Source organism: Scyliorhinus torazame, chromosome 21, assembly GCF_047496885.1.
Source record: "Scyliorhinus torazame isolate Kashiwa2021f chromosome 21, sScyTor2.1, whole genome shotgun sequence".
NCBI lineage: Eukaryota > Metazoa > Chordata > Chondrichthyes > Carcharhiniformes > Scyliorhinidae > Scyliorhinus > Scyliorhinus torazame.
In genome coordinates this window covers 126,317,403-126,338,516 of record NC_092727.1, presented here as the reverse complement: position 1 = coordinate 126,338,516, position 21,114 = coordinate 126,317,403, and the positions used below count along the sequence as shown (strand labels likewise).

General features: G+C 47.5%; 1 protein-coding gene across 1 annotated transcript in view; it reads right to left on the bottom strand.

The window, feature by feature from the left end:
• Positions 1–8,504, bottom strand: part of gpr179 (G protein-coupled receptor 179) — a 101,176-nt gene extending 92,672 nt beyond the window's left edge. Inside the window, exon 1 of the mRNA XM_072487502.1 lies at positions 7,296–8,504. Coding sequence (XP_072343603.1) covers positions 7,296–8,125 — 830 coding nt within the window. The 5' untranslated portion in view covers positions 8,126–8,504. The remainder of the gene's footprint in view (positions 1–7,295) is intronic.
• Between the last annotated feature and the right edge of the window lie 12,610 nt (positions 8,505–21,114).

The window sequence follows — 21,114 nt, the reverse complement described above, 5'->3', positions numbered from 1 at the left end:
GGTGGTTTTGAGCGGATGTTGTTTTGCTGACTTTGGTCGTAGACGTGTGGAATGAGTTCTTGGGAAGCATCGCTGAAATAAACCAAGGGATGGACATGGCTGGATCTGCCAAGGCCTTGAGGAGGGTACAGGGGATTTACTAGAGTGGTACCAGGGACTTCAGTCACGTGGAGAGAGTGGAGAAGCTGTGATTGTTCTCCTTCAAGCAGAGATGGATCAGGGGGGATTTAACAAGAGCTTTTCAAACTGATATAGGGTTATAAAAAGAGTAAATTGGGAGTCACTGGCATGAGGACTGGTAACTAAAGGAACAGGTTTAAGATGCTTTAGCAAAAACACCTGAGGAGAGTTGGAAAATTAGTTTTACACAGTGAGCTGATAGGATGTAGAATACCCACTGCCTGAATGGTGCTAACAGCAGATTTAATTGAAACTTTGGAAACAGGGCTCAAATATCCCTGAAAAGGATAAGTTTGCAGGATTATTGGTAAAGTTTACGTCTCAGAACTAATAGCTCTTTGAAAGAGCTGTCATAGGTAGTCTGAATGTCCTCCTTCTCTGCTATATGCGTCTATGATTCTGTTTTTGGGGCTACTATAAGATAACTAAACGGTGATGTGTGAAACTATGCTCTTTGTTGAAGCTGGAATTTAGTTACCTTATAGTAGCTCCAAGTATAGATATTGTGATGTTGTCTCTGGACTAGTAATCCAGAGGCCCAGGTTAATGCTCCAGAGCCATGGGTTCAAATCCCCTACAGCACCTGGTGAAATTTAAATCCAATTAATAAAAATCTGGAATTGAAAATCTCGTCTCAGTAATGGAGAAACGGTCATTAATGGTGATTAAAAACCCATCTGGTTCACTAATGCCCTTTTCGGAAGGAAATCCTTCCTGCTCTGGTCTACATGTGACTCCAGACCCACAGCAATGTGGTTAACTCTTTTTTTAAATTCAGAGTACCCAATTAATTTTTTCCCAATTAAGGGGCAATTTAGCGTGGCCAATCCGCCTACCCTTCACATCTTTGGGTTGTGGGGGTGAAACCCACGCAAACACGGGGAGAATGTGCAAACGCCACACGGACAGTGACCCAGAGCCGGGATCGAACCTGGGACCTCGATGCCGTGAAGCAGCAGTGCTAACCACTGCGCCACCGTGCACCCTCTATTGCTCAGGATTAAAAGAAAATTCATATTTAATGTTGCGACAAACATAATCTTTCTGAAATTTGCTCATTGGCCCCTTGAGTGAGAAACGTTTTGAAAAGTGCCTCCTGCCCCCTGCGCCTCCCACCGAAAATGTTCGGACAATCCGGATCTAGACGCTAAAAGGCGCGGCTGCCAAGGTGGGGCAGAATTCAATCGAAAGGTGAAGTCACAGCCCAGTCTTTGTCGAGTCAGCCTTTGGATTGGGGCCACTCGATTTCAAAATGTATTTTCATCTTAACATTCTCAAGTTGACAATGGGTGGAATGACATTATTAGTGAGTGCACAGCAAACAGATTCTGCCTGAATGCTCCTGTTGACTCACTCCTCTCTGATGTATCTGTTTTGTTAACTCATGCAATCCACTGATGGTTACTACAATAGACACTTGCTGCACAGAATGAGAGCATTCGGCCCATCGTCCTGCACTAGCTCATTACAAGAGTATTTGCAAACATGGAGAGAGAGGACTTGAATATACTAACGGTTACTGAAATTGAAATTAATTTCAGTCGCTGTGGTACCAGCAGGATGTGAGTTTGCATGAACTTTCCATGGTAAATTCCTATTGTGGCTGTGTTATCAGGCTGGCAATGCTGAGCACAGAATGAAAACAAAAGTGCCTTCATTCCCCTACCAAATCCTCGCCACCCCCCAACTTCTGAAGAATGAAAGGAAAATCAAAGGACGAGATACTAGCTTTGGCTTCTCCATGCTGGACAAAGCTACATAGAATTACCTGGAATTTTACAGGAGAGAAACAACCTCAACTAGTCTTGGCCATTGTTTATGACCCACAGCAATATCCTCTCACATAGGCAGGATTCTCCGGTTGGCCAGCAGCGTATTCCTGGGCGGTGCGCCCGTGCCGGCTGCAGGACTCCCTGTTCCTGCCACCTGCCAATGGGATTTCCCATTGTGGCCACCCCACACCGCTGGGAAACCCGTGGGTGCGGGTGCGCTGCTGGCGCAACGGAGAATCCCGCTGGCGGAGACGCCAGCCCTCTAGTTTGTTCACCTTGTCAACATATCCCTCTATTCCTTTCTCCTCATGTTCCCATCTACCTTCCCTCATCTGAGCAGCACCAATAGTCCATATCTGCTCTGTGCCATGCTGGTTAACATTTTGGGATATAGCATGTGAATAATTTGAGATATCACACCTTGGTGAGTACAGTGGGCTTGGGAGGAGTAGGTGACACTAGACTGAAGATCCTCAAATCTTTCCTCAGTTATGTCTAGATCTGGTCTAGACTCATTGATAGAGATTGATCACTGTGATTAGTCTCCATTATCGTTCTGTCAGGTGACTACCAGGATGACAGAGGGCAAACCAGAATGGATCTCGGTCTTTGTATGTGTAGCGATTCCCCTGTTCATTTCTTACTCAGAATGGCAGTGGCTGTTAGAATTGGAAGGGAAGGGTAGATCAGCCGGGATTGAAGGGTTCCAGTGACCTCTGCTGGAAAGTGAATATTTGGATGTCAGCTGAGTGGGAATGGACATGGCTGTGATGTTTCCTCCATTGCAGAACAGTCTGCCTGCATACTGTATGAGCGGTTGACACATAAACAAGGTATCAGTGGACTGTCAATCAATCTGCAACAACCTGGATTCGCTGCGAATGGTGTTACTGGCAAAGAAACCCAAACGGTTCTGAGGTCAAAGGCTGAATTTCTCTGGCCAGTTGAGTTTGGAATTTGCAATGCTGGGAAAATAGGAGGAACCACATTGGGATGTCTCCCTACCGGGGCAGCCTGGGAAACAAATCTGGTGTCAGCCGAAGGGGGCAGGCACCCAGTTTGCATGTTTAAGGTCCCTGCTGGGGCAATTTCAAGCATTGCCTGGCATTTTGCCAATGACAGACCACCACCACATGTCAAGACTGAAGGCTTAATGGAGACAATCACCCCATAGCACTCTGGGTGGCCTCAGAGCAACAGGCCCCATCCCCCAAAAAGGTGGCTGCATTCGTGACTCAAACACCTGCCACTGGAGAGGTTCCTGTCTGCTCCAAGGAGCCTGCCTGTTTAACCCCCACAAATAGTTAGTTTAAAATTATGCCTCCAAAGGGCAGCACGGTGGCGCAGTGGGTTAGCCCTGCTGCCTCACGGCGCCCAGGTCCCAGGTTCGATCCTGGCTCTGGGTCACTGTCCGTGTGGAGTTTGCGCATTCTCCCCGTGTTTCGCCCCCACAACCCAAAGATGTGCAGGCTAGGTGGATTGGTCGCACTAAATTGCCCCTTAATTGGAAAAAATGAATTGGGTACTCTAAATTTAAAAATAAAAATTATGCCTCCACATTGAGGTGTCCTTGCACTCTCTGACCTGCCTTAGCAGTGCCCACCACATCTGATGGGGCTGCCAAGGCGCCAGTGCTGGAAACACTTTGGCTGAGCTGCCTTAATTGGGATCTTGCCCTGCATCCTTAATTAGGTGGCCTCCTCTGGGCAATAAATCTCCGTCAGTCTGGCTTCCAGCAAGCAGGGGCTCAGAAATCCCATTTTGTCCCTGCCTTGTGGTCGTGAAGCTCATGGGAAAACTCTGCCCAAATCACAACATGACAATTGTGAAATGGAATGGGTTCACTATTGTCTGTGACGTCTACCTGCTTTGGCCAACATGTGCCTGTAGTTGATTCTGAACCCATCCAGAGTTGGCATGCAAGGCAATCAGTTGTCAGTGTAAATGTTTGAAAAAAGGAGGAAGGAGGAGAATTGGAGTTGAGAGAAAGGTTTTCCAAATTCTTGGACTGCCAGAACTCCACCAGTATGCTGTGAGACATATTTCTGGATTCTGCGATGTTAACCACAATGCTTAAAATAAAAGCAAAGCAGATATATTTTCCCCTTAGGAACAAGTCCCTTCCTCTCCCACACAGAATGAAACATTGCAGAATTACTCCCTTAGGGACATGGCAATGTGGACTAATATCACTGAACAATTATTAATCTCACCTCTGAAAATGAACAATGAACTTGGCAGCAATTAAAGCAACTGCATTAATTAGATATAAAAACTACTTTGATGTGAGAGTGGATGATTCATCTGTTTATAGATAGGTTGGTGCCAGGAGTGACAGTTCAGCATCACACCCACATGCATTCTGTCTATTATGGGATGGAAAAAGATCAGCGAATGCAACAGCCTTCTCAGGTAAAGAGTACACACAGGACTGAACCTACACAACTCTCTCTGATAACGTTAAGTGAAACCAAGTGAATGTATCATTTAATTTTAATTCTCATAGAACCATTACAGCACAGGACGCCATTCAGCGGGCCAATCGAATCTCATCTGGCTCTCCTTAGAGTAATCCAGTCAGTCCTATCTCTCTATTCCATCCCCCTAGATCTCCACATTTGTTCCTACAAATTCTCCTCCGATTTATTTTTAAGTCATTGATCGTCTCCCCTTCCATTCCCGTGTCGGCAACAAGCTCCAGATCATTAACATTCACTGTGTTAAAAATTAAAAACATCTCCCCCACATCATCCCACACCTCTTGCCTAAAACCTGAAATCTGTGTCCCTTAACCCTTGTTACGTCAATTAGTGGGAACAGCTTTTTTCTCTCCACCTTATCTAAGCCTGTTTGAATCTTTATCGGATTTCCCCTCAACCTACTGTTTTCAAAAGAGAAAAACTCCAACCTCTCCAACCTAACCTTGTGGACCAATTCCCTCATCTTGTTAAATTCTTCTTTTTCAATGTGTTTTTAGGGGTTTAAGAACTTTCCATTTATTTTCAAATCCCATGGCTCTTTTTAAAACAAAGATAAAAGCAGAAACACTCAACTGCTCTCACAGCAGCTGGGGGAGAGGATGAAGGGGTTAACATCTTCGGCTGGTATTCTTTTTGTATGAGTATTTCCCAGAGTGTTTGTTTTTATTTCTGATTTCCAGTATCTGTGTTTTTGGGGAGTTAAAGGGTTAAATTATGAGACAGGCTGGATAACCCTGGGTTGTATAACCTTGAATTAAACAGGTTGGTGGGTGATCAGGCTGGGATGTTTAACGTGTTAAAAGGATTTGATGGGGTAGATAGTGGAAAATTATTTCCTCCAGTGGGGCAATCAAAAATAAGGCGACATGATCATAAAATTAGAGCAAGGTCACTCAGGGGTGAAGTTGAAAAGGTCTTTTCACACCAGAGGTAGTAGCAATTTGGAATTCTTCCCCTCACCCCCCTCCATTCATAGCAAAAGGCTATGGATCATAGAATGGTTACAACACAGAAAGTGTCCATTCGACTCATTGTGTCTGCACTGGTGCTTTGCAAGAGCACCTCACCTTGCCCTGTTCCCTGGCCGTTCTCCCCACAACCCTACAAATTATTTAGTTTCTCTTTAGAAAACCTCGGTTGAATGTGCCTCCATCACATCCTCAGGCAGTGATTCTAGATCCTAACCGCTTGCTGCACTAAAAGATTTTTCTCGTGTCATTGTTGCTTCTTTTCCAAGCACCTGAAACCTGTGGGCTTTTATTCTCAATCATTCCACCAATGCAAACAGTTTCTCTCCATCTACTCTGCCCAAACCCCTCGATCAAATCTCCTCTTCTCCAAGGAAAACAGCCCGAGCTGCTCCATCCTATCCACTCACGGGAAGGTCCTACAGCTTATTCTTGTGAATATTTGCTGCACCCTCGCTCATACCTTCACATCCTCCCTAAAGCCTGCTGCCCAACACCGGGTACAATGTATGAGCTGACTCAGATTTAGGTAGTGGTGAGGTTGAAATCCAAGTCTCCTCTGAGTTTGGAGTCCAATCCAGAGCCTTGGATCACTCAGCCAACCTCCCACATGAACATTGCAGGTCCATTAAAATGTTGAAAACCGTTTTGACAGGTTTCTAACTGGTAAAAGTATCAGGAACATGGAGCAAATGCTGCCAATGGTGTTCAAATCAACCATGGTCTAATTCAAAGAGGGAACATTGAATGGCCTTTTCCTGTGCCTATTGACATATATTATTTTGCAGTGGCAAATCCTTTTGTGAGGGGAGGGCTGGACTGACGAGACGTGTATAGATCTCCTCCTGGGAATATGGTGATGAGGGGGACACCGGGATGCAATCTATGTTGTTTCGTTGTAGGCTGGCAAACAACAGGCGCAAAGTTCCGTCAAACACTTTTTCAGAAGTCTCTTTATAAATAAAAGAAAAATATGGCAGATGCCTGAAATCAGAAATAAAATCAGAAAACGTGGGAAATACTCAACAGTTGTGCTTGTGTCTGTGGAGCAGAATCAGAGTTATCCTCTCAGCTCTGATGAAAGGTCACCGACCTGAAATGTAACTCTTGTTTCTTCATAGATCTCCGAAATATATCTTACATTTTCCGGTTTTATCTCTTTGGGAAACTCAGACAATGCACTGGACTGGGTCCATTGCTTGGAAGGAGAATGGAGAATAGGTGGGAAGTTGGGAGATGGTCGGTGTACTCCCTCAATGGCTAATCATTGTGCAGCTTGAGGCAGGCTAAAGATATGAGGGAACCAGTCACATCCTTGTGTTTTTAGTCCCCAAAGATTAAAAAACAACTTTAGCATGGTGTTGGAGATCTGAATATCTTAGTCAATAGAATTCTGGCCATTGTGAAGAGGTCAGGTTTGAGAATGCAGCCATTTGCTCGGGTTTTGTGCCTGTTTAATATTTGGCCTTGCTTGGAGACTTGGCGGGAATGTGGCGGTCTCCCCATTTCGGAGGGCAAACCCCAAACGGACACAAGTTTGCCGTCCAGTCCATTGCTGCCTTTTCTAAGATTGTTTTCAGCTTGACACATTTTGGCGGCTGCATCAATGCTGTTTGCAATAACCAATTTAAAAACCATCTTCGAGATGGAAGGGAGGTGGAAGGTGGGAGAAAAGCAACAGCAACAGAAAGAAGAAAGTAAAAAAAAACCTGAGGCGCAAGATACAACTGGAATTGGAGCCGTTTTAAATCCACTCTCCAATCTGATCAACATTGAAGAAAACAGACGCGGAAATGATGACATTTAATCGGGATTGTTAGGATTCTCGTTTTTACTGAACACATTACGCAGGTTTATTTATTTTAAAGCAAATCGAGAATATTTATTAAACTTACTTAAACTCGGGGCTGAGGTCGGGTTTCAATCCATAGAATGCAGAAGACAAGGTCACCATCCAATTGGGTATGAATTTATAATCTTCACAATCTAAGAACGGGCTGGACCACTTAATGTGGCCTTTATCAATCATGTAACTATCTCCTTGGGCCCATTTCGGGGTGTCCAGTGTTGTCAGGTCATTGTTTAAGATCCTCTTGTTGGGATAAGGCGTCATTTGGAATTTCATCCCATTAAACCACTGGTTGTCCGCAGTCTGGTTCTCCAGGAATTCCGAGTTGGAGGAGAGCTCCTGCAGGTGGATCTCATTCTCCTGTTTGGTTGCCTGGAGTATCAATTGGGATTTGGAAGGTCTGGTGGGGACATCGAGAATCAGCATGGCCCTGTAGATTTGAACATCTCCTTCAACAATGCTCCTGACTAAGGCATGGTACCACTCAATATCCTCCTTAACACTGGACTCCCGGATGTCATTGGTCTGAAAGATCAAGTTGAGGAAATTGGTGGCGTGGATCATTGTATCTATGGCCCCGTGGACCAGGGGATGGAGGCTCCCGGCTGGATCTCCATTCACGCCCCGGATCTCCACCCGCCTTGAGCAGTTCACCAGCCCCAGCTTGGAGGCATCTCCAGAATACAGGAAATCAGTGGCAGCCTCAGATGTCTGGGGGTCTGGTTTGTCCAACCTACCGTCTGGAGAGGTGAGTAGCATGGAGACCTGTGATCCATTCCACTCCCGGGAAAAGTCAGGCTTCCTGGGATTCTGGAGCCCCCCGATCCCAGCAAAGACCCCCAAGAGGAGCAGCAGAGCCCCCCGCAGCAGAGACATGGCCAGGCGTTGCTGGTGTCTGTCACTTCCTCCCGGACAGCTTCAATCCGCCAAATTGCCAATAGACCTCCCGGACAGCGAGACGCATGGAAAAGGGCTGGTTAATCCCGGCGTGAGCGGAAACACCTCGGGCAATTCCCGCCGATCCAGTTATTTGGGTGGCAGCTGGAGTGTGGCAGCTACCCAATCGGGCAGTGTGCTGTGTCAGTGCAGCACATGGACAGGATAGAGAGGTGGATGTGTGTCTGGAAGCTACATCCCGAATCCCTCTCCTCCCATCTCCAGCTCGGAGACCGGGACAGATGGAGCACTCCGCCTTTCAAACCTCACATCTCCTAATGTCAAAGTCTTTTAAATCGAGCCACATTGCAGGCGAATGTTAAAAATAGCCCAGGGGAAAAAAAAGCGGGCAAGACCATTTCAATAGGGGCATTTTTATTTTTCATTCTCAAATAGTGCATCCTCGCTGATGAAAGTAAATCGCTCTCCATGGTAACGGGAGACATGGGATTAACATGCATGAGCCATTGGCCAGCAGCAGAGGCCAGTGATTGGCATTTACCAGGTTCAGTCTGACAGTCAAAACACATCAAAGTGTAAATCCTGCAAGCAGCTCCCACTGAGAAAATACTGCCTCCAATCAATGGGAAACTCTGACCCGTCCTTTACCCCATTTACAGGTCCGAGGACCTGGAATTTAGTCCCTCCGGAATTAAGGTGCATCTTCCCAGTGAAATTCACTGTTATCTTTCAGTGCGCAGCAGCGTTGGTTATTCCTCTGCCTGTCTCTCCATCGCCAGATCCAGGTGGATCTACTCCCCAGTAAAATCCACTTCGCAAATGTTCAAATCGATGTGTTCAGACAAATAAGTTCTGCCCGGCTGTCATTGTTAAAAAGACAGAACATGCTCCCTGGGATGGAGACAGATCGCCTCTGACTGGGTCACAGCACAAGAGTGAACTCGCCACCACCACCGATGGTTCCTTTGACTGAAGGTCTAACCCAGGGCAATGCAAACTGCTGCACTCTTCCTGCCCTCGCCTGGATTATTATGTTAACAACTTCGAAAAACTGCCATGCGTGTCGAAATTAACAACTTGTTATTGTTACAAAACATTCATTTTAAAATCCCCAGGCAGAGAAATTAAACATCAGCCTTGACCATCCCTGACCCCCTTTCCAAAGCTCAGGTGCACCGGGTTTATTCAGAATGCAGAAAATGTTTTTTTTCCCAAGGTGCGTTTCCCTTTCCCAGTTTTGAAAGGCGTCGGAATTTCCCGCTTGCATTTTGGAAAGATGGGAAGACATTGGAGAGGTTGCAGGAAAGATTCGCAAGGTTGATTCCCGGGATGAGGAAGTTCAGTTAGTGGATAGATAGGAGAGGTTGGGACAGTTTTCCCTGGAGGAGAGAAGTTTGAGAGGAAGTTTGATAAAGGTGTTCAAAATCTGGACAGGACAGAGACGGAGAAATTGATCGATTGTGGGGAAGGATAGAGAAGCGGAGAGGCCCAGATTTCAGATAATTGACAAAGAATAGAGACAGGGGGAGGTTTCCCCACAGCCAGTGGTTAGGACCCGGAATGCACTGTCTGACAGTGTGGTGGAGGTGGATTCACCAGAAGGAAACCAGATTATTATCTGAAAACGAAGTATCCTCTACAAGGTTAAAAACTTCAACCAGTTTATCTTAAAACTATTCCCAGGTGTCCTTAATCATCAGAGAAACAAAGGACAAGATTTGTGGTTCTATGTTCTATGTTAACCGGATTTTATTGCTGAATTGCATTATCCAAACTCTATTCGCACAACTCTAAATCATTAAACAAACATATTAACACTATACTGTCCATCTGTATTAATACTATACTGTCCATCTGTATTAACACTATACTGTCCATCTATATGAACACTACTGTTATGGGCCAGGGTTTAGCGAACCCCAAAGTGTATCATGGAGTTCACCTGACCCACAACTTTTAATAGATTGTGGTATGGGGAGCACACGGCCCACTCTACAGGTGTGGTACAGCAGAAATCGAAACATATTTTTAAAGCATAACAATGTTTATTCTATGAACTCAAGTTAACCTTTTTAAAACATACAGTGGACATCTTAGCAACCATTAATTCAAATACAACACGAAGTAATCCTTAAGCTGTCCTTTTAACATCCATAAGACTTTTAAAAAAGGTTAAAACACAAAGATCAGGTTTAAATTCACTATTGAGAGCAGTTATTAGTTTTAAATCACCAAAGGATCTATTTACAGTCTTTAGATTACAGAGAGAGAGACTAATATACCTTCTGACTGTGACTGCAGCTATTCAGCTCTGAAAAAGAAACTAAAACACATCCTGCAGATAACAGCCTAAAACAAAAGTAAAAAGCTGACAGACAGCCCAGCTCCACCCACACTCTGACATCACTAATAAACACCCATTTCTTAAAGGTACATTTCTTAAACACCCATTTCTTAAAGGTACTCTCACATGACACTATACTGCCCATCTATAGTAACACTATACTGCCCATCTGTATTAACACCACACTGTCCATCTGAGACTCAGATACTACCCGTGGTCAGGCTGCTCCATTGGGTACAACTCTTCGCTGAGCTCTGCTGATTCTGATCACCTTGCCTCTGAACTCAAGGCCTTCTTTGTCAAGGTGGGTCTGGTATGCCCTTTCCAGTCATCACCGTGTCTTATCTTCGCTGGGTGTGGAGTCTTTGCTGGAGGAGGACTCTTCACTCTGGGTGGAGTCTTCATGTGGATCGGAGTCTTCACTCAGGGTGGAGTCTTCCTCAGGATGGACTCTTCACTTTGGGGGGAGTCTTCATGGGGATTGGAGTCTTCACTTGGGGTGGAGTCTTCCTCAGGGTGGACTCCACTCTGGAGGAGTCTTCATGGGGATTGGCGTCTTCACTGTGGGTGGAGTCTTCACTGGGTTTAGTCTTCATTCGGGGTGGAGTCGTCACTCAGGGTGGCGTCTTCACTCAGGGTGGAGTCTTCACTGGGGGTGGAGTCTTCACTGGGTTTAGTCTTCATTCGGGGTGGAGCCGTCACTCGGGGTGGCATCTTCACTCAGGGTGGAGTCTTCACTGGGGGTGGAGTCTTCACTCAGGGTGGAGTCTTCACTGGAGGTGGAGTCTTCACTCAGGGTGGAGTCTTCACTGGGTGTGGAGTATTCATTCTCGGTGGAGTTTTCACTGGGAGTGGCTTCCAGGTATCTCTTGTTGTACCCCTCCCTTCTCTCTTTCACAGCCTTCTGGAATGTTCTCTGGCTTCCCGCCAGTGAGGTTACCAGAGGGGAACCGCAGCACCCAATGGGATTGTTAATTCCATATATGAAAGGCGCCACCCTGAGTGAAGACTACACCCAGAATGAAGACCCCCTAGGGGTCCATTCTCAGGTGCATGTAGCCCTTTCCATATATGGTGTTGGGGTGCTGTTGAGTCTGGCCGATATTGGACCTGAGGTGCCAGCAAGTCTGGCCGATACTAGCCCATACACAAAAAACTGTCCTTATTTGGCCACGGTCAAGTGCCTCTGGTCCCAACTTCCAGGACACGTTCAGACTTGCCCTTGTTTAGTAAATGCTTGAAGGATATGGGGAAAGAAAGAAGGAGTGGGACTAACTGGATTCCTCTTTGCAAAAGTTTTTTTTTAGAAAATATTTTATTAGCACATTTATAACTTTAACAATTGTAACTACCAGGTATCAAAAGGAACAACACAAGATAAACAACACACCCAGCCAGTAACAAACCCCAGCCAACATGACTTACACAAACAGGACCTCCTTCCCCAGCCCCCCTTTCCACTGGTCTGCCTCACCTTACTCAACCCCCATGCCCAGAACATAGGACATGGTTCGCAGGTTTCCCCGCACAGCGCCCACACCTACCTTCACCCCCTCAAAGAACCTGCTCATGCGGGCCACCGTCATGTGCACCCTGTGGACCATCTTGAATTGTATTAGGTTGAGCCTGGCACACAACAAGGGTGCATTGACTCGCCTCAGGGTCTCCTCCTATAATCCGGCCTGCAACTTCCACCCAGATTCCTCGCTCCATATCGATTCCCAACTCTTCCACTCACCTCTGCTCGATTGATCCCTTCCACTAGGGCTGACCCATTCTCTTCCAACCACCCATAATTATCTCCAATCCTCCCTTCCCCCCACTTATCTGGGACCATCAACGTCTCCAACAGCGAATAGTCTGGTGGCTGAGGAAACAAGGGCAGTTCCTTCTGTGCAAAGACTCGCACCTGCCAATATCTAAACTCACTCCCCCTCATATCTCTCTCCCACTTTCAACAAACAGGTTTCTAACCCGCTCTATCCCTTCTTCCATACATCCCATTCATCATCCCCCCCCACCCAAGTGCCTATGGCTCTCACATAATGGGGTCAATAACAACATATGCCCTACTTTAAAGTGCCTCCTCAACTGATTCCAGATCCTAACTGAAGACTCCACCACTGGGCTGCTCATATACTTCCCCCGGGAAAAACAGCAACGGGGCTGTCACCAGGGCCTTCAAACCCATCCCCTTACAAGAGTCCTCCTCCAGCCGCACCCAATCCGACCCCCCCTTCCCCCATCATCATCTCATCTTCTCGGCCTTCACCGCTCAATAATAATGCAGCAGGTTTGGGAGAGCCAGCCCCTTCCCGAACACCATCTCATACTCTGAGACCACATTCAGCACACACGCCTCCGACCACCTTGCCAACTGCTTGGCCAACACTTTCACGTCCGTGATGAACAGTGAGATGGGCCTATAAGGCCCACACTCCATTGTTCTTTTTAGGAATCAGTGAAATCGATGCCTGCACCAACATGGCCGTCGTCTCCCCGCTCTCCACCACCTCATTAAACATTCTCAAAAGGTGGGGGGCCAACTCCGCTGAGAACTGTTCATAAAATACTGCCAGAAAGCCACCAGGCCCCGGTGCCTTCCCCTACTGCGTCATACCAACACATTCAATTACCTCCTGCAACCCCAGTGGTTCCTCCAATACCTGCCGCTTCCCCTCCTCCACCTCCGGGAATACCAACCCATTCAAAAACTGACCCACATCTGACTCCTCCCCCCGGATGCTCGGCCCTGTACAGCCATCGATAAAGACCTCAAACACCTAATTTATTTTCTCCTGCTCCGTCACCACCCACCCCTCCCCCCGCCACCCTCACCTGCACAATTCGCCTTGCCGCTGCCTGCCATCGCAGCTGATGGGCAAGCAGGTGACCCGCCTTCCCCGTTGTCAACAGATCAAACTGCCCCTGCAGCTTCTTCCTTTCCGCCAGCATCTCTCTAGTCGGGGCCACTACGTATCTCTGATCTATATCTACAATACCTTCCAGCAGCCTCTCCATCTCCTCCCTCTCAACCCTATCTCTATGGGCCTTAAACTAAATAATTTCCCCCCCCCAAAACCGTCGCCTTCAATGCCTCTCAGAACATGGCTGCAGAGTCCGCCACATTTTGATTGATTGAAATCAACATTGTTCTTAATCGCCATTGCTACCTTATCACAGAACTCCTTATTCGCCATAAACACCGAAATCAGCCTCTACCCTGGTCTCTGCACTCGCCCTGACTTCAACCTAACATCCAGGTAATGTTGTGCATGGTCTGAGATCACTATTCCGGTATATTCTACCCCCACAACCCCCGTCAAAACCATCTCATCCACAACAAAAAAATTGATATGTGAGTATACCCGGTGGATATGCGAGAAGAAGGAATATTCCTAAACTTCCACGGGTCCACCACCCCATCTGGTCCATGAACACCCCCAACCCCCGCGCCATCCCCGACCTGTCCATTGATTTATGATTCGATCTATCCATCCTAGGCTCCAGTACACGATTAAAGTCCCTGTCCATGATAAATTGGTGCAAATCCAAATCCAGGATAGACCCGAATAACTTCTTCATAAAGTCCACATGGTCCCATGTTGGGCGCACACACACTCACCGGTGCCTCCACTAATACCCCGCTCACTATCACAAACCTACCCCCGGACCAGACAATTCCTTGGCCACTGCAAACCTGTCTTCTTGCTAAACAAGATCGCGACCCCCCTCGACTTTGAATCAAACCCTGAATGGAACGCTTGCCCCAGCCAATCCTTCCTTCGTCGCATCTGCTCCTTCACCTATAAATGTGTCTCCTACAGAAAAATCACCTTCGCCTTCAAACTCTTTAGGTGCGCAAACACACAAGACCATTTAATTGGACCATTTAACCTACGTACATTCCATGTTACAACCCTCACCAGTGGTGTCTGCCCTCCCCCTCTATTAAGATCCGCCATCATCACTCAGCCCGGACCTCACCCGAATCTCCATCCCCTCACTAACTGGGCCCACCCAAGATAGCTGCCCCTCCGTCCTCACCCTAACTCAACCAACATACCAACAGTGTTGCCAACCCACCCCCTCGCCCCTGACTCCTTCCTACCCCTCCCCCCTCTCCCAACCCATTTACCCTGCCCCTTTCCCCCCCCCCCCCCCCCCCTCCCCCCCCCCCCCCCCCCCCTCACTCAGGCAATACACTGCAGCTTCCACCCCACACTCTACTTCTATTCACTACTATCTCCGGCCAGCATGGCGAATCCCACCTGGGGGCCCAAACAAAGGATCCCACCAACATCTTCCCATACCCATCACCTCAATCACCTACCTCATGTCCCCTCCCTCCATGTTCCGTACCCATAACAGTAAAAGACACACCAAATACAAAGAACAAAGAAGATTACAGCACAGGAACAGGCCCTTCGGCCCTCCCAGCCTGCGCCGATCCAGATCCTTTATCTAAACCTGTCGCCTATTTTCCAAGGATCTACTTCCCTCTGTTCCCCGCCCATTCATATATCTGCCTAGATGCATCTTAAATGATGCTATCGTGCCCGCCTCTACCACCTCCGCTGGCAAAGCGTTCCAGGCACCCATCACCCTCTGAGTAAAAAACTTTCCACGTACATCTCCCTTAAACTTTCCCCCTCTCACCTTGAAATCATGACCCCTTGTAATTGACACCCCCACTCTTGGAAAAAGCTTGTTGCTATCCACCCTGTCCATACCTCTCATAATTCTGTAGACCTCAATCAGGTCCCCCTCAACCTCCGTCTTTCCAACGAAAACAATCCTAATCTACTCAGCCTTTCTTCATAGCTAGCACCCTCCATACCAGGCAACATCCTGGTGAACCTCCTTTGCACCCTCTCTAAAGCATCCACATCCTTCTGGTAATGTGACGACCAGAACTGCACGCAGTATTCCAAATGTGGCCTCACCAAAGTCCTATACAACTGTAACATGACCTGCCGACTCTTGTACTCAATACCCCGTCCGATGAAGGCAAGCATGCTATATGCCTTCTTGACCACTCTATCGACCTGCGTTGCCACCTTCAGGGGACAATGGACCTGAACTCCCAGATCTCTCTGTACATCAATTTTCCCCAGGACTCTTCCATTGGCCGTATAGTCCACTCTTGAATTAGATCTTCCAAAATGCATCACCTCGCATTTGCCTGGATTGAACTCCATCTGCCATTTCTCTGCCCAACTCTCCAATCTATCTATATTTTGCTGTATTCTCTGACAGTCCTCCTCGCTATCTGCAACTCCACCAATCTTAGTATGATCTGCAAACTTGCTAATCAGACCATCTATACCTTCGTCCAGATCATTTATGTATATCACAAACAACAGTGGTCCGAGCACGGATCCCTGTGGAACACCACTAGTCACCTTTCTCCATTTTGAGACACTCCCACCACTACTCTCTGTCTCCTGTTGCCCAGCCAGTTCTTTATCCATCTAGTTAGTACACCCTGAACCTCATACGACTTCACTTTTTCCATCAACCTGCCATGGGAAACTTTATCAAACGCCTTACTGAAGTCCATGTATATGACATCTACAGCTCTTCCCTCATCAATTAACTTTGTCATTTCCTCAAAGAATTGTCCCCAATAAGTCCCCAATACATAAATTATCAATTACCCCCAAGAACCTGCGCAACCATAACCAATCACAACCATACCAAGGGTACAAAAGATACAAAAGTGTACAAGAAAATTTGCAAGATGCAAATTTTTCATAAAAGTCTCTTACGCAGCCCTCCCCCAACCCGTGCTCCTTAACGGAATCTTTCACCTCCTCTGGCATCAAGAAACAATATTCCCGGCCCTCAAAAGTTACCCAAAGTTACAGCACTCCAAAAGCTCTGCCTTAGCCTGATTAAACCCGATTAAACCCTGCCCATCTCTTGGCCAGGTTGATCCGAATCCAATTTCCTTCCCAGCTGCACCCCGACTCTCCTTGGCCCACCTCAAAATCTTTCCTTTGTCCTGGAACTTGTGCATCCGCACAATCACCGCCTGTGGTGGCTCTCCCGCCCTCGGCCTCTGCCTCAAGGACCCGTGGGCATGGTCCACATCTGTGGCTTTGTAAAAGGCCATCTCCTCCACCAACTTCGCAAACACCTTCACGACATAGCCTGTGGCGCTCGTTCCCACCACTCCCTCCGGCAGGCCCACAATACAAAGGTTTTGCTGCTGAGACCGATTCTCTTGATCATCCACCCTCGCACGGAGTACCTTCCAGACATGTCCCAGGATCGCCATCTCCACCTCCAGTGACACAATCTGAACAATCTGGTCGGACACCATCTTTTCCACCTCTTGGATCATCACTCATTGCCCCTCCAAGCATTTCTCCATCAGATCCAAGGTCCCGCAAGGAGGTGCTACTTCCTCCTCAATTGTGCTTGACCAGTCTCCCTTCATCTCCCTTCATTGCTGCCGAAATTCCTCCTTAATAATATTCATCAGTTGCTCCATCGGCAGTTTAACCATCGATGATGACTCTTCCCCCTTCACCACCTTCGCATCTTGTACTGTGCCACAAACCTCCTCCAACTCCTGGGCCAGGGTTTGCACTGGCTTTAACCGGATTTGATACTCTGTAGACACCAAACTGGGGGAGAAGCAATCACCCTCCACTCTCCACACACTGTATCCATCAAAATCCTCCCCCAATAATCAGGTAAAACCGACACCTCCAGGCAGGAGCCACCTCAAGTGCGACTGTTCGGACCATTGGAACATGACCATGGCTGCCATTGGAAGTCGTCTCAATTACACTCATTACCATGGTGGGATTTGAATCCATATCCCTGAGGGTTAACCCGAGCCTCTGGATTGCTAGTCCAGTGACATTCCCACAATGCCACCATCAGCAAACTCCCCCCCCCCCCCCCCCCCCCCCCCCGGCCCCCCGGCCCCCCCGGCCCGCCACCCAGCCCCCAGGTATGTTCTATTCAAACCATTCTGTATATTCCGTATTTATTTTTGATAATAATTGCTTGTGTGGAAGTTGATTGGTTTTTTTTTTGTAGGTCGGTACAGATAACGTCATCAATACTCTGTTATCTGCATCCAGTATCCAGCTAGGAATCTTCACCTCAGTAAAACTTTGTATTTGGAAACCTAAAGGGCTGACTGAGATAAGACGTGATTGATCCGGCTACATCAGAGTGAGAGAGTCGTAGAGTTTTTACAGCAGGGAGAGAGGCCGTTCAGCCCATCATGTGTGTCAAACACCTCTCTATTCTAATCCCATTTTCCAGCACTTGGTCTCTAGCCTTGTGTGTGGGGCATTTCAAGTGCTCATCTAAATACTTCTTAAATGCTGTGAGGGTTCGTTCCCGCCTCTATCAGGCAACGAGTTCCAGATTCCTACCACTCTCTGGGTGAAAGGTTTTTCCTCACATCCCCTCCAAACCTCCTGCCTCTTACCTTCAATCTGTGCCCCTGATTATTGACCCCTCCGCTAAGGGGAAAGCTTCCTTCCTATCCACCCAATCTATGCCCCTCATAATTTTCTACACCTCAATTAGGTCCCCCCTCAGCCTTCTCTGCTCCGAGGAAAACAACACCAGCCTATCCTTGATAGCTGAAACACTTCAGCCCAAGCAACGTCCTGGTGAATCACCTCTGCATCCTCTCCAGTGCAATCACCTCCTTCCTATAGTGTGGCGACCGGAACTGCACACAGGAGTCCAGCTGTGGCCTAAACAGCGTTTTCTACAGTTCCACCATAACCTCCCTGCTCTTGTATTCTATGTCCCAGTTAATAAAGGCAAGTATCCCATATGCCTTATTAACTACCCTATCTACCCACGCTGCTGCCTTCAGGGATCTATGGACATGCACCACAAGCTCCCTCTGACCCTCTGTACTTCCTAGGATTCCGCCATTCAGTATATATTCCCTTGCCTTCTTCGTCCTCCAAAAATGCATTACCTCACACTTTCCAGCGTTGAATTCAATTTGCCAATGCTCTGTTCTGTCCATCTAACCAGCCCATCTATACAGGGCGGCATGGTAGCACAGTGGTTAGCACTGTTGCTTAACAGTGCCAGGGTCCCAGGTTCGATTCCCCGCTGGGTGACTGTCTGTGCGGAGTCTGCACGTTCTCCCCGTGTCCGCGTGGGTTTCCCCCGGGCGCTCCGGTTTCCTCCCACAAGTCCCGAAAGACGTGCTGTTAGGTGAATTGGACATTCTGAATTCTCCCTGAATTCTGAATGTACCCGAACACCAGAGTGTGGCAATGAGGGGATTTTCACAGTAACTTCATTGCAGTGTTAATGTAAGCCTACTTGTGACATTAATAAATATTATTATATCATCCTGTAATCTAAGGCTTTGCTCCTCACTATTTACCACACTACCAATTCTTGTGTTATCTGCAAACTTGCTGATCATACCGCTTACATTTACAGCCCCAATCCCTGCAGAATACCACTAAGCACAGACTTTCAGTCAGAAAATCACTCAGCGCCTCCTGCTACTAACCCAATTTCGGATCCAATTTGCCAAATTGCCCCGGATCCCATGGGCTCTTACCTTCTTGACCAGTTTCCCATGTGGAACCTTCTCAAAAGCCTCACTGAAGTCGGTGAATACTACGTCAACTGCACTACCCTCCTCTACACACCTAGTCACCTCCTTGAAAAATTCAATCAAATTTGTAAGACATGGGGCTGGATTCTCCTTTGGTAGACTATGTTCTCCCACCGGAGATGAATCGCCTCTTATTAGTGCTGGCGCTGTGAGCGACGGCCAGAACTGATTTACTATTCCTTGCCATGCAATTTATGCATGGCGGGGATTGCAAGGGATTCCGTTGCGAATCCCGCTTTCAGGCTGATATTTTGAGCAGGTGGCCCAATAGCGGAGTCTGGTGGCTGGCCTCCCTCTCCCCACAATGCAATTCTGCCACCCCCCCATAAGAGACCCCTGTAACAGAAGCCCCAACAACAAATTCCCCCCCAAATACAGAGCCCCCCCACCAGAGACACCCCCCCATAACAGGGCTTTCCACCAGAGACCGCCTCATAATAGAGCCATAGGGCAGTACAGACATAGACAGTGAAAATAAATTGCTTTAAAACTCACTGAGGCAGCAAGTGTGGGGCAAAGTGCCCCACACCTGCTGCCTCAGTGAAATGCTTTCTGCAGATAAAAAGAGAAACTGAGAGCACTTTGCTGCTTTTGATGTGGTCAAGAGCTGTCAATCATAGCTAAATGTTGATAACCATTTTGGTTAGTTTCACAGCAGGGTGCTTGAGATCCATTCAAGCATGAAGGGGAATGAAGTTAAACAATCCAGACAGCTGGCTGTGTGGAAAGAATGAAAGCTTTGCAGATTAAATATCTGAGAGGATTTAAACCCTAGAGAACTGTTTTTTTCTAGGAATTTACAGCTGCTGCTTTCTCTGCCGGAGCAGCAGGTGTTGGGTACAGGTGAGTTTTAAAGCAGTTATTTTTTCACGGTCTCTGTCAGGATCACTCTGTCTTCCAGGCTGGGATCTCTGTTATGGGAGGTCTCTAGTGGGGCTTCTGTCATGGGGGGCTCTGGTGTGGAGCTCTGATGGCTGGGGTGGGGGATGGGGGGGCGGTCTGGTGGCAGTGGGCAGGATTTGCATTGTGGGTGGGGGAGAGGGCCCGCTGATGGACTATGGGCCATCCACCTTAAAGACATACGCCCTTGGCCCACTGCAAGGTTTACTGTGCTAGGTCCATGCTGGCAAATACTTGCACCAATCCACGCCCACGTGAATCCCGGTGCAGAAGACCAGAGGATCACAAAGGCAGTGAGAATCTGGTGCCCAGCCCGTGGTAATAGGATGTAAATGGGTCAAGTTGATTTATTTGTATCCTCCCACCGGCAAGGGGCCCAAATCTCGATACCGCTGCCAGGGCGCAATCCTTTTTTTTGACGATGTTGTTCTCAGTCCGATCGCGGATCTCTCTGCCAGCGTGGGCAGCAGAGAATCCAACCATTGATCTTTCTTTGACAAAGCCATGCTGACTAGCCTTGATTAATCCTTGCCTCCCCAAGTGGAGATTAATTCTGCCCCTCAGAATTTTTTAGAATAGTTTCCCTACCACTCAAGTTAGACTCACTGGCCTGGAATTTCCTGTTTCTTCCCTACTTACCTTCTTAAGTATTCTCCTTCATGTCAAAGCTATGTTGATATTATATACCGCATGGGTCTTACAAAGTAGAGGTAATTAACTACCCCGTGGATCTTGCTGAATACGGACTTCACCGAAAAGGGAGCGCGGGATCTTTAACAATACTTGGCTATGTATAAATAGAGTCAGCCAGTAAGGCACCAACTGGAGAAAACCCAGTAGGGCTGGGGCTGTACATAATAGTAATTGTAAAATACAGTAAATGTTTGTTTCGACCTACTCGGTGTGGATACTTGTTGCCTTTACGAAGGCTGGTGAGAACCTCCAGACACTCACTGGGAATGGTGACCTGTCTTTACACGAGGGAGCACCAGATAAACAGCATCAAAACCCTGCAAACTTTATGTTTGTTTTTCCTTCAACCACCCACCTCCGTGTGTGTGTGTTGTGTGCGCGTGCAGGTACACCCTTCTGTGTGTGCAT